This window comes from Microtus pennsylvanicus, chromosome 2 (genome assembly GCF_037038515.1).
Source record: "Microtus pennsylvanicus isolate mMicPen1 chromosome 2, mMicPen1.hap1, whole genome shotgun sequence".
Classification (NCBI taxonomy): Eukaryota; Metazoa; Chordata; class Mammalia; order Rodentia; family Cricetidae; genus Microtus; species Microtus pennsylvanicus.
Window position 1 is genome coordinate 26,283,358 of NC_134580.1, and position 17,034 is coordinate 26,300,391.

At 54.2% G+C, this 17,034-nt stretch overlaps 1 protein-coding gene across 5 annotated transcripts in view; it reads right to left on the reverse strand.

Annotated features, from left to right (window-relative positions):
* Hdac7 (histone deacetylase 7) overlaps nucleotides 1–17,034 on the reverse strand; it is a 35,464-nt gene that overhangs the window by 1,086 nt on the left and 17,344 nt on the right. For 2 of the 5 annotated variants that reach the window (XM_075960499.1, XM_075960501.1), the window contains exons 2-24: nucleotides 15,400–15,590; nucleotides 15,210–15,300; nucleotides 14,796–14,907; nucleotides 14,169–14,284; nucleotides 13,684–13,809; nucleotides 13,249–13,340; nucleotides 12,949–13,059; nucleotides 12,638–12,818; nucleotides 12,290–12,486; nucleotides 11,904–12,098; nucleotides 10,761–10,962; nucleotides 8,765–8,898; nucleotides 8,516–8,636; nucleotides 8,227–8,276; nucleotides 6,809–6,916; nucleotides 6,042–6,097; nucleotides 5,839–5,926; nucleotides 4,558–4,677; nucleotides 4,270–4,367; nucleotides 2,979–3,097; nucleotides 2,237–2,370; nucleotides 1,958–2,042; nucleotides 88–223 (exon numbers count right to left, since the gene is read on the reverse strand). In XM_075960499.1, coding sequence (XP_075816614.1) covers nucleotides 88–223; nucleotides 1,958–2,042; nucleotides 2,237–2,370; nucleotides 2,979–3,097; nucleotides 4,270–4,367; nucleotides 4,558–4,677; nucleotides 5,839–5,926; nucleotides 6,042–6,097; nucleotides 6,809–6,916; nucleotides 8,227–8,276; nucleotides 8,516–8,636; nucleotides 8,765–8,898; nucleotides 10,761–10,962; nucleotides 11,904–12,098; nucleotides 12,290–12,486; nucleotides 12,638–12,818; nucleotides 12,949–13,059; nucleotides 13,249–13,340; nucleotides 13,684–13,809; nucleotides 14,169–14,284; nucleotides 14,796–14,907; nucleotides 15,210–15,300; nucleotides 15,400–15,590 — 2,863 coding nt within the window. The remainder of the gene's footprint in view (nucleotides 1–87; nucleotides 224–1,957; nucleotides 2,043–2,236; nucleotides 2,371–2,978; nucleotides 3,098–4,269; nucleotides 4,368–4,557; nucleotides 4,678–5,838; nucleotides 5,927–6,041; nucleotides 6,098–6,808; nucleotides 6,917–8,226; nucleotides 8,277–8,515; nucleotides 8,637–8,764; nucleotides 8,899–10,760; nucleotides 10,963–11,903; nucleotides 12,099–12,289; nucleotides 12,487–12,637; nucleotides 12,819–12,948; nucleotides 13,060–13,248; nucleotides 13,341–13,683; nucleotides 13,810–14,168; nucleotides 14,285–14,795; nucleotides 14,908–15,209; nucleotides 15,301–15,399; nucleotides 15,591–17,034) is intronic. The other 3 variants (XM_075960500.1, XM_075960503.1, XM_075960502.1) reach the window with 3 other exon arrangements.

The following is a 17,034-nucleotide window of genomic DNA, read 5'->3' on the forward strand; positions in this document are numbered from 1 at the left end:
GGACAAGGGCAGGGTGTTGGAAAGCCATTTGGGAGGATCCAAGGGGATTCGAAGGCATGGGCCTAGGATTGGGGGGTCTGGGAGTACCTGTCTTCAGCCAGGATGCCCACAGAGAGGGATGCCAGTGCAGTCACGGCTTCCACTTCTGCATCAGCCCCTGGTACTCTGGGCAGCCAAGAGTCTGGACAGGAGGCCAAGCGCTGCATGCAGCCCCAGTATTTCCCTAGGACGAGAAGCTGGGTCAGTAGCGGAAAGACAAGCTGTTTGAGCTATATCCTAGACTGATCCCATGGCTAGGGACACAGGTCCAGAGCCCAAGAATAGCGGTCATGTCATCAGCTTGAGGTGAGTGCCCCTTCCTGCCCTCACCTCCCAACTTACCCCTTCCCTACCGCCCTGGGTAACAGAGCAGATTCAACGTGGCTATAAGGACATCTTCACAGATAACCAAGCCCCTCTCCCATCCTTGGCTAATATTCCACCCTAGAGGGCTAGTGAGATAGATCAGCAGTTAAGAGCACTGGTTGCTCTTCCAGTGGACCTGGCCTTGATTCTCAGCATACAACAATCTGAAACTTGGGTTCCAGGGATTCTGATGCCTTCTTCTGACCTATAAGAGCATTGTATGCTCTCATACACATTGCATAGCCATACATGCAGACAAAATACCCATACACATAAAAAATAATTAAAAAATAAACCAGACATCTTTAATCCTAGCACTCAGAACGCTGAGGCAGTTGGATCACTGAGTTCAAGGCCAGCCTAGTCTACATAATGAGTTCTGGGAGAGCCAGGGGTTCCATAGACCCTGTCTCAAAAAAATCAAAAATAAAGACCACTCCATAGATGTGTGGATTCTAAAAGCACCAGGAGGGTCCACTCGACCCTACATCAGGTTTATGACAAGATTTGCTCACATATACCTGTGCCTTGGCTTCCTAGAGCAACAGGGTCCCCCTCATGTGACCTCCATAGTGCTCAGCCTACCTTAGGAGGCCAGGCATGGTAGTAAATTATTATAATTCCAGCAGACAGAGGCTGAGGTAGGAGGGTCACACACACGTTGGAAGGTAGCCTGGGCTACTTAGTGAGACCCTGTAAAACTTAATGACCCAAGAGCTGCGTTATTTAGCAGTAGAGTGAGAGCCTAGCACATGCAAGACCCTGGGTTCAATCACCAGTACTGAAGGGGGCTGGGATTAGCGGGAGGTAAGACAATCGCGGTACAGAGCCAGGGCAAGCATCTCCACACCTGCTCTGCACAGCCAGCTCTGGTCCACGGAACACTCACCACCCTGCCGTTTTGAGACAGGGATGGACATGGGCCAGCTCAGTGCAGAACCTGGCCCATGAGAGGTTCCACAGGCAGCTATGCTGTGGGTATATGTCAGCTTCCCCAACCAAGCCCCGGATATGGGAAATCTACTTTATTCATCTTTGTATACCAATGGAGATCCGGGGCCTTCACAGAAAGTGCTCAACCTAGTTGAAGTTGAATCTTTAACATGTTTTCCAAATGTGAGCTCTTCAATATGGTTATATTCTGAGACCCCGGTCGGCCCTCCCCACAGCTCTCCAGTCACTGGGACCAGTACCGAGGAGCCTAAGCCAAGCCTTTATAGCAAACAAGGCCTGAGTGTTGTTGTCAGCCTGGCCCCTGGCCCAAGATTATAGCCAGAGATGGAAGGCCAGTCCCAACCATAAGGAAGCCACTGTTGTGTCCATGCTGGGTCCAAACTGGAGGGCTAAGAGGTCACCCCAGGCTAAGAGGTCACTCACTCATGGGGATATGGCCACCATTACTCCTGGCGTGGTTCCTGGGAATCCTATTTGAGATCGTCAGTATGTCTCTGGCCTGGCAGGCACTGGGTCTCTGAGACTTTGCCAGTGGGATGGTGAACCCTGGAGGCATTCCCAGGTTTGGACCCAGCAAGTATCCCAGGTCAAAACTCACTGTGCACCCTGATCACAGCTTCCAGAGAGCGGAGGGCATTGAGGTTGGGCTTCTGTTTCCAGCCTTCTTCTGAAAGGGGATCCACCTACAGAAACATTCCATCAGGGACCCCAAGCTCAGCCTGCGTGAACAGACATGAGCTGCTGGCCCTAAACCTAACCCGAGAAGGTTTCCAGCCCCACCCCTTCCCCTCTTATCTACCTACTCTTCGTTCTGAACTGTGAGAGCCAGGGGCACCTGTCCCAGGGAAGTATAGAGATAGCTGAGGGCCGAGCTTACCTTGTTGCCCAGAAGAGCAGCCACACAGGCCTCAGAGGCGTCACAGATGGCTGTGAGGTCATGACCACCCTCTAAGGCCAACACCACCGCACCTCCTGCCAAGTTCATCAGCTGCTGTGTCATGTACCCAAAACCTACATGGTTGAGGTGGGAGAAACTGTAGAGGGCGAGAGGAGAGGGAGCCCCATTCCCTACGCTGTCGTTTCCCTGCTTGCTTCCTCCTTCGCAGACAGTGTCTTAAAGATGCAAACCCCACCTGTATGCTTCACTCCAACCTCTGAAAAGTCAAGGGTCTTCTATACAAGGCCCCTCAACTAGCAGGTGGCAGTGCTGAGACTCGAATCCCAACATCACCTCCGGTCTGAGTCTCTCATTGGGCCACCAGCTCTTTGTTTCCAGGCCCCGTGGCATAGTGGACGGCACTGACATTCTGTTCTGAGAATGCTGCTCTTCGAACTTCCTCTGAAGCAGCCGATGGCCCAGCCTGGAAGCCTGGCTTCTACAACTGGCCTTCCATCTGGCAGACCTAAGTCTCCAGGGGCCTGGTCCTGGGAAGTAGGCTGTGCTGTGCTAGGCTAGGAGAACCCAGGGAATTCCAGGGCCTGCAGCCCTACTCCTGACCTTACACGTGGCCCTGGACTGCGGCCGCTGCTTCCTACCTTTTTATTCTGGCAGGTGCATTCCTGTCCCCACACAGCCTGCTCTTACTCCCCACGCTCCCCCATAGCTAGGGCCCCCTTACATTTGGCAGAAACATGGTAGCCACCCAGCGGGGCTGGGTGACCCTCGGCAGCATCAAATCCAGCAGACACCAGGACCAGGTCTGGAGCAAACTCTCGGGCAATGGGCATCACCACGATCCTAAAGTTGCAAGGAGAGGCATTATCCACCTGGGGTCCAGCACGGCCCATCCTTGCTTCTCCCGCCAACTTCACTGAGGGCACCTATTCTTATGGGATGCCCTGATCTCCTTCACCCTGGCTGTGGCTCTGGTCGAGCAGCCTCAGAACTCAGTCATACAGAGACTTTAACGAGCAAGGGGCAGAATGGAGACAAAGATCCTATCATGGGATGAGAGAAGTGTGTGTGTGCATGCTTGGTGTGTGGTTTGCACAGCCAGCTGCATTTGTGCTTGCTCTGGTCACTAAGCCTCAGGGACTCTGGCTAAAGTTGAGCACACTATGTTTAGAGGTGACCTGGGCAACTTGCCCCCTAAGAGTGCACCAGGGTGATCAGACCTGAAGTCCTGGGCTACCAAGGATCCTTCATCTTCTTCCCCCTGCCTGCTCCTAATGCCCCAACCCAAGGTTGGTGTCCATTTAGGCATTTAGCTTGGCACAGACACCAGGGAGTCCCACTCAGGGTGCCTGAAGAATTAATTCTCATGGGAGAACCTCCAGAAAAGGACTTCCAGGTTTAATGTAGAGTTCCATTTTCCCTAGAAACAGACATAGGGGCCTGGAATGAAGGAGACAAGGACTTCTTACAAGAGTCCAAAGATCTTTTTTTTTTAAATATTTATTTATTTATTTATTATGTATGCAATATTCTGTCTGTGTGTATGCCCGAAGGCCAGAAGAGGGCACCAGACCTCATTACAGATGGTTGTGAGCCACCATGTGGTTGCTGGGAATTGAACTCAGGACCTCTGGAAGAGCAGGCAGTGCTCTTAACCACTGACCCATCTCTCCAGCCCCCAAAGCTCTTTCAAGAGCAGTTTTCTAAAGTAAAGCCATCCCTCCATGTGGACAGCACTTAAGGACACCAAGTTTCTACTCTCACCAGAGACCCTACCACCTCCAGGCAGTCTTTGACCAAATGTGGCAGCTTTGTTCTACCCAAATCTCTCCAGATGTGTGGCTCTGACTTTCTCATTCTTGTGTGTGTCCTATTTCCTTATTGGAGCTGGCTTACACGGGCTCGTAACCAAATGTGAACAGATTGACAACTGGTCGCTTCTAACCTAGGGCTGTGGGAAAGGGAGGAGAGACAGTCTTGCAGGACTGACTTCCTCTAGACCCCAGAGGGCTTACCTGAAGGCAGCGAGGTACTCAGGATCCCCCATGGGTGGATCCAAGCCCCCAGCCCAAGCCACGTTGACATTGAAGCCTTCACCATTGCCAGTCCCCACCTGGAAAACAAGCCGCAAAAAAGACGTGAGAAGAACAGAGTCCCAAGCTCATCCAGGTTCTTCAGTTCCACACAGAGGAGCTGAGGCTCAGAAAGGATAAGCCACTGCTCAGAACCACACAAGAGAGGGGCAGAAAGGGTCCAGGAGGAAAATCAGTACGTGCCGGAAGATGCTGAGCCAGCACAGTTACCTCATCCACAGCCCCACTGCCTGGGAAGAAGTTGCCGTCATCATGGCGGTGCAGGGAAATATACAGCACATTGGGGTCCTGGTAGAACGTTTGCTGTGTGCCGTTGCCATGGTGAACATCCTGCACAACACAGCAGACGGCCGGTTAGGGTAGTCCACAAGCAGAAGGACTTCAAGGCTGGTGACCATTCTGAGTCCTGGGACACTAGGCTGGTGGGGTCACGAAACTACAGTTTCTAGGCTCATATGACTGAGTTGCCCCAAGTAATCTACTGTTTGGCAGTGATCTCCATCTCCACGTGGAAAGACTTCCCGTCTTGAGATAGGATCTCAATATGCAGACCAGGCTGGCCTTGAGTTCACAGAGACCCACCTGCCTCAGCCTCCTGAATGCTGGGATTACTGTGCCATCATACCCGGCAAAAACTCTCTCTATAGTTTGTGTGTGTGTGTGTGTGTGTGTGTGTGTGAGAGAGAGAGAGAGAGAGAGAGAGAGAGAGAGAGAGAGAGGGGCAGAAATCATCTCTGTGGACATAAATGCTTCTCACTATGCCGTGTGTGTGTGTGTGTGTGTGTGTGTGAGAGAGAGAGAGAGAGAGAGAGAGAGAGAGAGAGAGGCAGAAATCATCTCTGTGGACATAAATGCTTCTCACTATGCCGTGTGTGTGTGTGTGTGTGTGAGTGTGAAAGTGGGGGAGGAGAGGGAGAAATCATCTCTGTGAACATCAACTCTTCCCACTGTGCCTTGCACAAAGTCATGAGGCATAGCATGTGGCCAGCGATCAAGTTTAAAGGGACCCAGGCCTCTAGGAAGTGCTGGACTCTGCCTCGACTCACAAGACTACACACAGGTTCCCACTGTGCGAAATCCCCCCACTGTTCTCAATGTCTGCTTAGAAACTCTCCTTTCACACCTGTCCACGCAGCTGAGACACGGTATTTAGAGACACACACCGAGAGCTAACTGGCCTGGGATCCAATCTTGGTCTCACATCTCCTGAGGTGAGTGACTATTAAAGGCAGTGATTTCTGTATGTACTTTCCTCATCTGTGAAATGGGCTACAGTCAGGACCAGCTAGAAAAGAGTCAGCTTCTAGATATGACTGATGATATGTTGACGCCATCAGATATGGCTGCTATGGTTACAGTGTGGAGGGGAAATGGCTCACTCTGCTGAAAAGAAGCCAACAACAAATTCAGGCATGCAGCCCCATCTCTAATGTAAGGTTCAGGGTTCTGCCGGCAGGCGTGGGTCCAGTGACACCAGGAACCAGGACCTACCCAGTCAACAATGAGGATCTTGCTGGCCTTGCCTTGTTGCTGAAGCTGTCTGCAGGCGATGGCCACGGAGTTGAAGAAGCAAAAGCCCCTGGAGGAAGGAGAGACGGTCCTGCCAGCCCATAACCACCCTTCTTGGCCTAAAGGGAGGCTCTGGAGGCTGCCCCCACCTCACACCACACAGACCCGCCTCCCCAACGCCTTACATGGCTGTGGAATGATCGGCGTGGTGTCCTGGGGGCCGCACCACAGCAAAACCGTTCTGAAAGGGCAAAGACACTTATCACTCCAACAGCCATCCCTAGCCTACATCTGCCTGAGCCCATTCCCATCCTGGCCTCTTTCTCGAAGGAGGGAAAGGTGTGAGTGCCATCATGTCGCACCAAAGTGTCCAGACACTTCATATACAAGGCAGGCCTCCCTCTCACAGCGACTCTAGATCATAAACGTCATCACCCCCAATTTACAGATGAGAAATCAAACGACAGTGAATTGACCCAAGTTACATGGCTGCAAACGGTAGTGACGCCAAGGGCACACCGATCGCCTTGGGCTATGAGCGCTCAGACACTGGAGCTGTGTGCTTCAGGCAGATCACCCCGAGGCACTCTCTGAGAGCAGTGAGCATAACCCCAACCTAATATGCAGGATCCCATCACTAAAATGAGTCAACAGGGCTGTGGTACTCAAGAGTGGCCATGATGCACCCACAGCTATAACAAAGGTCTTAAGTGGCCTCAGATGGTCAGGACTGTCTGAGACACCAAGGTGCTAGTGCCCGGTGGCTTGATTACCTGTGACATGGACTTAGGGGTCAAGCCTTACCTTGGTTTCAGCCCCGATTTCCCTTTCAACACCTTGTAATAGTATCCACAAGGAGTGAGAGGTCTGAGGCTGGGATCCAGAAGCCCCACCCCACCATCACCTGGGCATCTCCTCTGGAGTTTAGCAGCCTCTAATCTAAATGTCCTACCTTCAGCTCTCCGGAAGCCACTCTGAAGGCGAGGTCAGTGACGCTGCCTGCGGCCCAGCGGGCTGCATTGGAGGAGTGCAGCTCATTCCAGATGGTGTCAGTATCTACCTGTGGGGGCCAGGGTCGGGGACTGCATCATCCTATGCTTTCCACAGGAGATAGGGCCCCGTGAGGCAGTGCCCACCCCATGGCCAGGACCCCAGGGGCAGGGAGCTGGGCAGACAAAGCTGCCTCCCCAGTGCCCCACCGCCCAAAGGCAAGGCCTCCTGTGTCCCCAGTCCCAGCAGGACTTCTTCCCAGCACCAACTCGTGTGTGGCCAGCACTCTGCCTCCCCAGTCAGGGGAGGGGGCATGGCGTTACCTGGGCGGGATTGGGGTATGGGCCGGGAGGGGTTTTAAGCCCCAGCTGACTCTGCTCAGGCCCTGCGGGATGGTCGGAGCTGGAAGGGCCGTCTGCACCACTGTCTTCCACTCAGGGCCCCTAGCCCAGGCTGGGAGGCCCCCCAAACCCAGTCCCTGGGCCTCAAGGCTAGGGAGGGGCCGGGGGCCATGATGGGGAGATGGGAAGGGCGAGGCGGACCGAGAGAGGCGAAGAAGGCAGAAAGAGTCGCAAGAGGCTGGAGAGAGAGAGAGAGAAAGGACAGAGAGGGAGAGGAGGGAAGGGAGAAGAGAAGCAACAACAGTTGGAAAAACCAGAAAGTGGCAAGAAATGGGGAGTTGTGAACAGGACACTGACTGTCTCCCCAGCAGCCCCCCTGGCAGTTCCCACTGCCCTCCTTGCTCAGCCTCCACCTCATTTCCACACACCTTGCCTGGCACCATGACAGGGACATTCTGAGGCAGGGAGGCCATGCCAGAGGAAGCAGAAAGACCTCCGACAGGTGAAGGAGAGACAAGCAAAGCTGGGGGCTGGAAGGCTGTGTCCTGGGCAGGGACGTTCTAAACCTCTAAGTACATGGGAGGCACCCCACAGCCCCACACTAGGCAGTCCAAAATCTGGAGGTCAAGTAGGGGTACACCTGAGAGAGACCCACTCCTGGGCAGGCAGAGCTGCCAACTCCTGGGATATAATCTCAAGCCCCAATGTGAGCCTGTCTTGAGCCTCACTCACTCAACATCTACCAAATACCTTCTAACTGTGAGGCGCTGGGCTCCACACTCTCGTGGGACACTAACGGGACTGGGATCGATCGATCTATCTATCTATCTATCTATCTATCTATCTATCTATCTATCTATCTATCTATCTATCACATGGAGCTCCCAGCCAGAAGAACATACTGGGAAAAGCCCCGACCTACCCAGTCTGACAGAACCACAAGTCCCAGGTGGCAGAGGGGTGGGAGAGGGCCAAGAGAACCGAATGGAAGGCTGAAACCTCTTGGCAATGCCCACTTGAGATCTCTGGGCATACTTACCCCAACCCCGCCACAGGGTAGCATCACGAACATCCGCTGTGCCAGGAGGCCTGTGGGGAGAGGGTCCAGGTCATGTGAGTGAGGAGCACAGAGGCCTTAAGAGTAAATATGGAGGGAAAAGCAATACAGGGAGATACGGAGATGGGCAGCGGGTGGGGTGCGGCGGGGCAGCACACTGGCCCGGGGGTAGCTAGGCAGCTGGGCACAGCTGGGGCACAAGTGCAGAAGTGAGTGAGGTGGGTAAGCACGGGATGATTCAGGGCCAACATCACCTGCCTCCCTCTCCTACCTGTCAGCTTCCCATTATCCAGTTTGAGGCGGCTGAGGGGGTTGGTGCCATAGAGGAGGACGTGCCTTTCAGAATGGACTGATTGCAGCTCCTCTAGGGAGGCCTTTCGACCCCGGAGACACTGAGGGAGGGTCCACAGAGCTCGTGTGGTTTGCTCACCCCACCCTTCCACCACCATCCCCAGACCGCCCACTCCCTCATCCCTTGCTGACCTCTCGCCCCTTCCCGTGCACAACCCCACCGCCTCACCTCACACTGGCTGCGGAGACCCCGCTCCTGCAGCCGGGACCAGATGCTCTGGATGCGGCCTGCATGCTCAGGGTGCTTGCTGTTGTCTCCACAGGAGCATTGGTGTTTCAGCATCACTGAGTCATAGACCAGCCCTGCAAGAAACAGCGGTCAGGGCCGGCAGCCGGGGAGGGGCGGTCCACCACGGCTACAGATGGAGATGAGCCCATACCCACAGAGCCAGGCATGTACACATCCCTTGCTGCCACACGTGTGCATTCCCTGCCCAGCCCTCATGTGGAGAGCCAGCCCTGTTTCCCTATGCACACATCTAAATGCCCCAGGCAGCCTGATGTACACACCAGGGCAGTACTAGCCCTACCTTGTTCTGTATGATCCCTGCCTGCCTTCTTGGTACTCTTACTCCTTCCTCACAAGGCTCAACATATCTCCTGTGCACTTGAGAGTTCATGCCCTAAACCAGAGACTTAACACAGGACATCTCCCTCTCGGTGTCCCGATACAGAGAGGAAAAGCAATTCCAAGGAAACCTCAAGACTGGGAGAGGGGGTACCCACAATGCTACTGGCCACGTGGTCAGTCTCCCAACTGCATATGGAAAACACTCAGAAAACTGGTTTACCTTGTAAGCAATATGCAAACAGCACGAAAACTATTTACATAGCATCTACCTTGTACGAGGTATTAAAAGCAAAACAGAAGTGATTTAAATATGTGGAAAGATATGCACAGGTTAAACGCAAATGCCATTTTACATGGCGAGCTTGAGCATCTATGGTTCTGGTACCTTTACAAGGTGGGCTGGAGTCCTAGAATCGCCTCTCTGAGGGACTAAGAAACTGTATTTCAGCCTACACCAAGGGAAGTCTCCAGAAACAGACCCTGTCCATGCACACTGCTGTGGAACGGTCAGCGTCTGCACATCTCAGGATACCAGAGACTTTCAAAATGCTCACACCATTTGACCCAGGAATGCTACTCCTTAAGAATGACCCTCAAGAGATAATCCCAGACAGAAGACATAAGAAAATTAAAGGTCAGGTGTGATAGCACACATGTTTAATCCCAGCACTCAGGAGGCAGAGGCAGGTGTATCTTGTGAGTTCTGGGCCACACAGAACTTCATAGTAAGAGTCTATCTCAAAAACTAACAAGCAGAGCAAATTAAAACTACAGCCAGGTGGTGGTGGCACACGCCTTTGATCACAGCACTCAGGAGGCAGAGGAAGGTGGATCTCTATGAGATCAAGACTAGCCTGGTCTGGACAGCCAGGGCAACACAGAGAAACCCTGCCTCAAAAAGAAAACAGAAAACAAACAACAACAACAAAAAAATCAACCAAAAAAAAAAAAGAAAGAAAGAAAAGAAAAAAGGAAAAAAAGAAAAAACCAAAAAAAATTAAAAAGAAAGAATTAAAACAAAAAAAATTGAAATGAAAACTGAACTGGGCACGGTGATTCACACCTGCAATTCTAGTGTTTGAATACCTGGCACCATTAGCAAAAAATAAAAAGGACTCAGTCAAACAGGATGCAAAATAATAGCTGGCATGCCTGTGACATTAGACAAGTACGGGCTAACTTAAACCTATGATGAAATACACAGAGCTCAGGGCAACAAGACTCTTGGTGATTTGTTTTATTCCTATATTTCCTTGAATTTCTCAAAATGTTTGAAATACTTTTGAGCTTTTTTTTTACAAGTACAGCAATGGTAAGTGACGTTTCGGCTTTTGTTTTAAAAGGTCATGGTAGAAGGAGACCAAATTCCTTCCCGGCCCGACTGCTGCTTCTGTCGCTTAACCATAGCTAGTCACTGTCAACTTAGGTTTCCTGAGTCGTGATGTCCTCATCTGCCTCATGGGCACCAGGGAGCTCAAACAAGATTAGGGCGTGCTCTATGGTCTCTGGAACTGTCCTGAATACTGGCTACAGACATGGACACACACCCCAGCCTCTTCCTCCTGCCTCCCCAAGAGTCCCCTTTCGGTCTTACCTGTGGCAGGTGTCTCTGAGCTGTTGAGGACTTGGGTCTGACAGGTGGGCTCTGGGCTCAGTAGGGAAACAGGAGCTGCTGGGGAAGACTGGGTTCTGGACAGGGGCCGGTGTCCGACCTGGGCCAGAGGTAGCAACACAGAGTCGCCGGAGCTTCCCTGGGAGAGCCGCCCAGTTAGATGCTGCTGCTCCCAGAGTGGCACCTGAAAGAGACATGGCCACGGTCTCCAGTTTCTCAGATTTGACCACCCAAGGACTAAGGACTCTTCAGATAGACCCCCCTTTCTAGAAAAATTCCAGATATGCGCTCTGGCCTTTCAACTCTCCTGCTCCCTGAAGACCAGCACGCAGACTGATGCCCTGATTTCACAAGAGCTCCTTGGCTGAGTCTATGCTGACCGAGATCACCTCTCCTGGACTGTGCTAACCACAAAAAGACCTGCCTGGGACACTAAATGCATGTTAACTGTCACTACCAAGTGCTGCTGGTAGAATCCCATTTCCCAAATTCATAAAGTCTTAAGCCCCTGTCTTTGGAGGTAAGGTCTTTGCAGGGGGAATCAAGTCATAACTGAAGAGGCTTGCCGTCCCTCTAAGGAGGAAATCTGAGCAGAGGCCTACAGACAAGCCTTCCTCCACAGCTCAAAGCACACACTCCCACCCCACCCAACACACACACACACCTTGATTTCACCGTCAGCCCTCAGAGCTTCAAGGTGATCAGTATCTGCCTTTCAAAAAACCTGTGTGTAGCTCCTGCTGCCGTGGTCTTGGCAATGAACACTGCCTTGACCCCCCCATGCTATTAATCTAAAGCCCAGAGGACTACTGTTGTCTGCTTTTTGCCCCAGCTACCTTTGGATAAAAGACACCTAGTTGTAGGGAGAAGTGTGAAGTGGGGGTACGTGTGGTTCTGTGAAAGGCCAAGAAGCAGACAAAAGAAGAGGGCCTACTTGAGAAAGCAGGCTACTGGTGTGTATGTGCACACGAGCACACACATGCACACACACGCATGCACGCCTGCATACGCATGCACCCATGTGGGCATCTGCACCTTGGTGTGGGTCTTATGCTATCCCCCTTCCTTCCCCATTATGTCAAGCCTTCTGACTGAGCTTTGCAGAGCCCCTGGGCCCAGCCATACCTGCTGGCGCTGCTGCAGAGAAACGGGGCCTCTGCCCTCGGAAGGCCCGTGGCCTGACTCCCTAGGTTCCAGGCGATCATTCACCACAGGTCCCACTCCCCCACCATCTGTCTCTAGGTCCTCAGCTGAGGGTATCTGCCGCAGTCGGGGCTTCTCGCTTGGCTTGGCGGGCCTCTGGGGAGGGGAGATGGCTGGCTGAGAAGTGGGATAGAGAGGAGGGTGGGTGGCAGGGCATGGGTTGGGTGAGGCCACATTCATCTTCCTAGGTGTTCAGCAGCCACCTCTCTTGTCTGCTAGGCCTTTCCTCCTCCTAAGCGCCCTTCTTCCAACCCACAGGGGCTCACTCAGGCCTGCCCTTAGCACCTCCCCTACCCAGTTCCTCTCACCTTGATCAGCTGGACATGAGGTTTGAGCCGATCCTGTCGGGATTGCAGGGGGCCCAGCAGAGGGGAGGCAGTGGCGCTGGGGGGCAGGGGCTCTGAGCGGGTCCGGTTAAGTGGCCGGTGGAGGCCTGAGCCGGAGAGCCGCTCGGTGGTCAGTAAGGGCTGGGCAAATTGGAAGGGCAAGGGCCCAAGCCCAGGCACTGGAAAGAATAGATGTATGTAAGGAAGGGATTCTGGGAGCCAGGAAAGAGACAGGGGCATAGAGTGGAGGTAGGGCTTGTCAAGAAGATACAGACAATAAGGGACTAGAAGGTGGGTCTTACCCATTCTGGGAGAAGCAGCAAGACTCACCAGTCCACAGTGGGGCGTGGGAGACTGAGGGATCCAGGAGGAGAATGGGCTGCAGGCGAGAGGGTAAGGTCCCCCCAGCCTCTGGCTCCAGACCGTGGTGCAGGAAGAGGGGAGCGTGGGGGTTCCCCAGGACAGGACCCCGAGGGCCCAAAGTCGAATGGGTCCTGCGGTCACCATCAGCCTGAAAGAAAGGAAAGAAGTCAGAGTTGGACAGGATTCTGGGAAAGGAAGGTAAAGGAGAGGCAACAGGACACAGGCAGGAAAGAGGCTGGAGAAGCGCGGAGTGGGGGCAGGTTGCCCCAGCCACTCACCCTGGCAGGGGCAGGCAGCCCCAGTGTGATTGCGGGCAGCAAGGACATTGTCGGCAAAGCAAACGGGGCCAGAGAAGTCTCCTGCAGCCGCAGCCGCTGGCCCAAGAGCGCCTGCCATGGGGAGCAGGGTGACGAGTCACCAGTCCTGGAACTCTAACCCTGGTCTGCCTGTCCCCAGAACACCCAAGAGGCCCTGCTAGGGACTCCCCAGACCCTGAAGCCTCAGGCCAGGCCACATGCTGGAAAAAGGCCAAGACTCAGAACTGCCCCCAGGAAAGCCCAGTCCCAGGAAAGCCTTACCTCTGAGCCCAGGGCAGGGTTGGGGCCATGCTCGCTGTCATTGGGGGAGCTGCACCCTGAGGCAGGTGTGCTGCTACTACCGGGGGAGGAGTCTGAGGAAAAATAAAGAAATAGTCAGGGTCAGGATTCCTGGCCACAGTTCCTCCCTTCCGGGATGTGTTTCTGCTTTCTTCCTGGAGGAACAGAAAGTTGCCAGACCGCCACCAGCCTGGGGCATCTCTGGGCAGTTGCTTTCATGCAGCTCCCAATTCCCCTGCAAACGCCAACTTAGCAGACCCAACAAGGTTAGGGCTTAGCCTCAACTCGCCCTCTCCCGGGCAGGTGTGTGGGATACACCCTGGACAACACTTAGTAGGCCCACATGGCAACTTCCATCTGGGTGGAGCACCACGGGTAAGGAGGGCAACTCCACGGCCCTGCCCGATAGGATCCTACCTCCAAGGGTCTCAGCAGGCCGCCTCCGAAGGCTGGGCGGGGCACTCTCCTTTCTGAGCAGGGGATTCTTGCGCCGCTCCAGGGACTTCTTGGGCTTATAGCGCAGCTTCAGGTTGGGCTCAGACACTGCAGAGGAACCAGCATCACTCCATCGCTGTGCTAGCTACCCTGCTCCTCTCCACTCTTCTTTCTCTTAAAGGTCCTCACTACATAGACCAGGCTGGCCTTAAATTCACAGAGCTCCGCCTGCCTCTGCCTCCTGAGTGCAGGGACTAATGACATGCACTACCGATAGGCCTGCCTTTTCTGTGCCCTTTAACTTCCCTCCTGGCCACCTCTATGGGTTAAAGAGAAAAAAGGTAAAGCCAGAAGGGGAAAAAAACGTAGTGTGCTAACTGCCCCAGCCCTCCCTCAGCCCCATACTCCTGACCTAAATCTAAGGCCCTTCACCTACTCTGAACCCCACAAATGTCTGCCTTGCTCACCTGTTTTACGCAGGGGAAAGTGTTCCGGGGCTTCAGTGGGCAGGCTGGGAACTGCAGGCAGGAAGCTGCTAAGCACAGAGCGGGCAGCACCCTCTGTGTCCAAGGGCTCAAGGGTTCTGTGGGGTGAGCATCAAGGCTACTTCAGAAGCCCGGGATGCCCAAAGGCCCTGAAATCTGACTGTGCATAGACGCCTTCCTGAGCACAGCTGCCAGCAGGGCAACCACCAACAAAACAGAGTTGGGCAGTGTGGAGCCAGCATGCCAGGAGTCATCTCCAGGTGGCAGTAGTGGGTCACCCATGCTAATGTAGCTGGTATGCTCCTGGGATAAAACCCAGGCCTTGGAGCTTAGGGCCCCCTGGAGACTCAGTGCCTCCTGTGGTAGGAACCTTTTCTAGGAACCAGGGCTTCCAGGGCCTCAGGTGAGACATGGGGAGAAAACTGAAGAGGAGAGGAGGACAGGTCCTCATTGAGGGGGATTTGGGGGGATCATGTTAGAGGTGGATTAAGAAGCAGGTGGTAGGTGTTAGGGAGGAAGGAGCTATAAGCATGTGTGCCAGGTAACTCACAGGTGAGTATGTAGGGCAGAGGGGGCACAGAAAGGACCCGAGGGACGGTGAGCCGCTACCTGTAGGGAATACTGGGGCTGCTGGGATGGACTGTTCTCTCAAGGGCTGCCTGCTGTTTTTTCAGGATCACCTCAGCCAGCTTCTGCTTGACCACACTGCTGGCTACAGCACCTGCAGAGGCAGAGACACAAGAAGGCTGGCAATGGGGAGACAGGAAGCCTCTGGGGTTCATTCTCTGCCCGCTGTCCAGGTCACACTTCCAGCGCACCACGTCTCAGGGGCTCCTCAGGCAAGAGAGGTAGGCCGGAGCCTCCACCCCTCATGTGAAGCCTCTAGACACTTCTGCCCACACTTATGTTCACAGGCAGAGCAGAAGGCATCCTAGAAAATGGTGACCCTTCCACGCACCCCTTCCAGACCCATGGGGGACCCTGAACAGCACCCAGAGAACAGGGGAGACAGACCCCACTCACTTCGCTTGCTCTTGTCTTTATTGCGAAGTTGCCGAAGTTCCTGTTCCTGCTGTCCCCCCTGCAGCTCTGGCACTGGTGCGTCCATGGAGAGCTGTGGACAGAGCAGAGCCGGCAGCTCAGGGAAGGCAGAGTAAAGGACAGAGCTAAGGTCCAGGGAGGCTGGGGTGTGTCTAGGGAGTTCTGTCTTTACCCTCATGGGCTCCGCTGAGCGCTGTGGCTGTTGCAGGCCTGCCAGGAAGAGATGGCGGTGCAGACGCTGGGGGTGCTGCAGGGCCAGTAGCGCAGGCTCTGGTACAGGCTCCACTGTGGGCCGCTGGCCCACGCGCAGATCCATGGGCTGGGACTGGCAGCCTGGTGTGTCTGGCTGGAGGGCGGGGCAGCCTGGGGACACACAGTAGTGTCAGGTGGATGGTTAGTCTGCGGGAACACGGTCACAGACGACTAAACCCTCGGGGGCGGATTCGACATTGGTAAAATCACCCTTAGGGGAAAGCCTGTCAGTGAGGTACAGGTGGGATCTGGATGCCAATCTACCTATGAGGAAAGAGGTTTACAAACTACAGACATGCTCCCTTTCGATTGCGGATGGCTAGCAAGCATGGTGTCGTCCCCCTAGAACGCTCTTCCACTGGCTTGGAGCTAAAGCTATAGTGTTTTCTGAGATGGCGATGCAGTTCTAGGCTCTATACTCTGCTTCCCTTTCTAGGAATGAGGCCAGGCCTGCTCAGGATAGGAGAGACCAGGTAGGTAACCAGGCCCACTCACTCGGTCTCTTAAACCCTCAGCTGCCCCTCTCTCATCCCCATGCTCTCTCTGTACCACTCCGGTCCTTGGGATCCAGACATCATGCCTGGAGCTCACAAGAAGCCCTGGCTGGTTCCCTCCGCTCACCAGGCCCATGAGCTGTGGTGCAGACTCCTGCCTCCCATTGGAGCCAGCTGTGGGCCTGGCAAGGCCAGCAGGCTCAGCTGCTGCTTCTCCAGTGTCCTCTGCACCCACGCCAGGAGCACCTTGCCAAGACCGTGGGTGCAGGAGCTATTTATAGCTCGCCAGCAGACCAGGGACTGTGCCAGCATAGCCAGCTGGCCTGGCTGGGCTAAGCAGCCAGGGGTGCTGAGATGCTGGGAGGTGGGGCTACTGCAGGGGAGGGGGTTCCAGGGAAGGGAAGGCTGAGAGCACAAAAGAGGGGGAATCTTCTTCAGGCATCCCCTCCCAGAGCAGCCACAGCTACCCTCAGGGGCTGGCACTGGTGAGGAATGGGAAGATCCCCAGTGAAACACCAACGGGAGAGTCAGGAAATGTAGTCTGTGGGCTGATGCAGCCAGAGGCATCACAACCTTAACATCTGTGGTGCATGCATGCAACAAAACCCACTCAGCTCTCAGGCCACCTGCCTTGGATGCTAGTTATTGCTAGCCTTTATCCAAGATGAGCCAAGTGGGGTCCCGGTGTGAGGGGGACATCAAGGGACAGAGAGAGGCTGGAGTCCAATCCTCTGAAGGCCAATGCTACATTTCTCCACCAACGCTCAGGAAATTCACCTCCCTCTGGAAGTGGTTCCCACTGGGCAAGGGAAGAAAGAACTCGTGGGGACATTGTCACTAAGAGGTGTCAGTCCAGCACTGTGAGGTGGACATGAAGAGTTGAGCTGGGCCGACTGTGGCCCTCCAATTACTTAGCAATTTGAGAGAGTGACTGAGCATTCAGATGCCACAGTAAACAAACACCAGGATTTGGTGCCCTCACTCCTGTTTACATGGCTACCCAAGAAATCATTCTGGTTGACTATGGGCCTCCATTGGCAACTATTCCCGACCCATGAGAG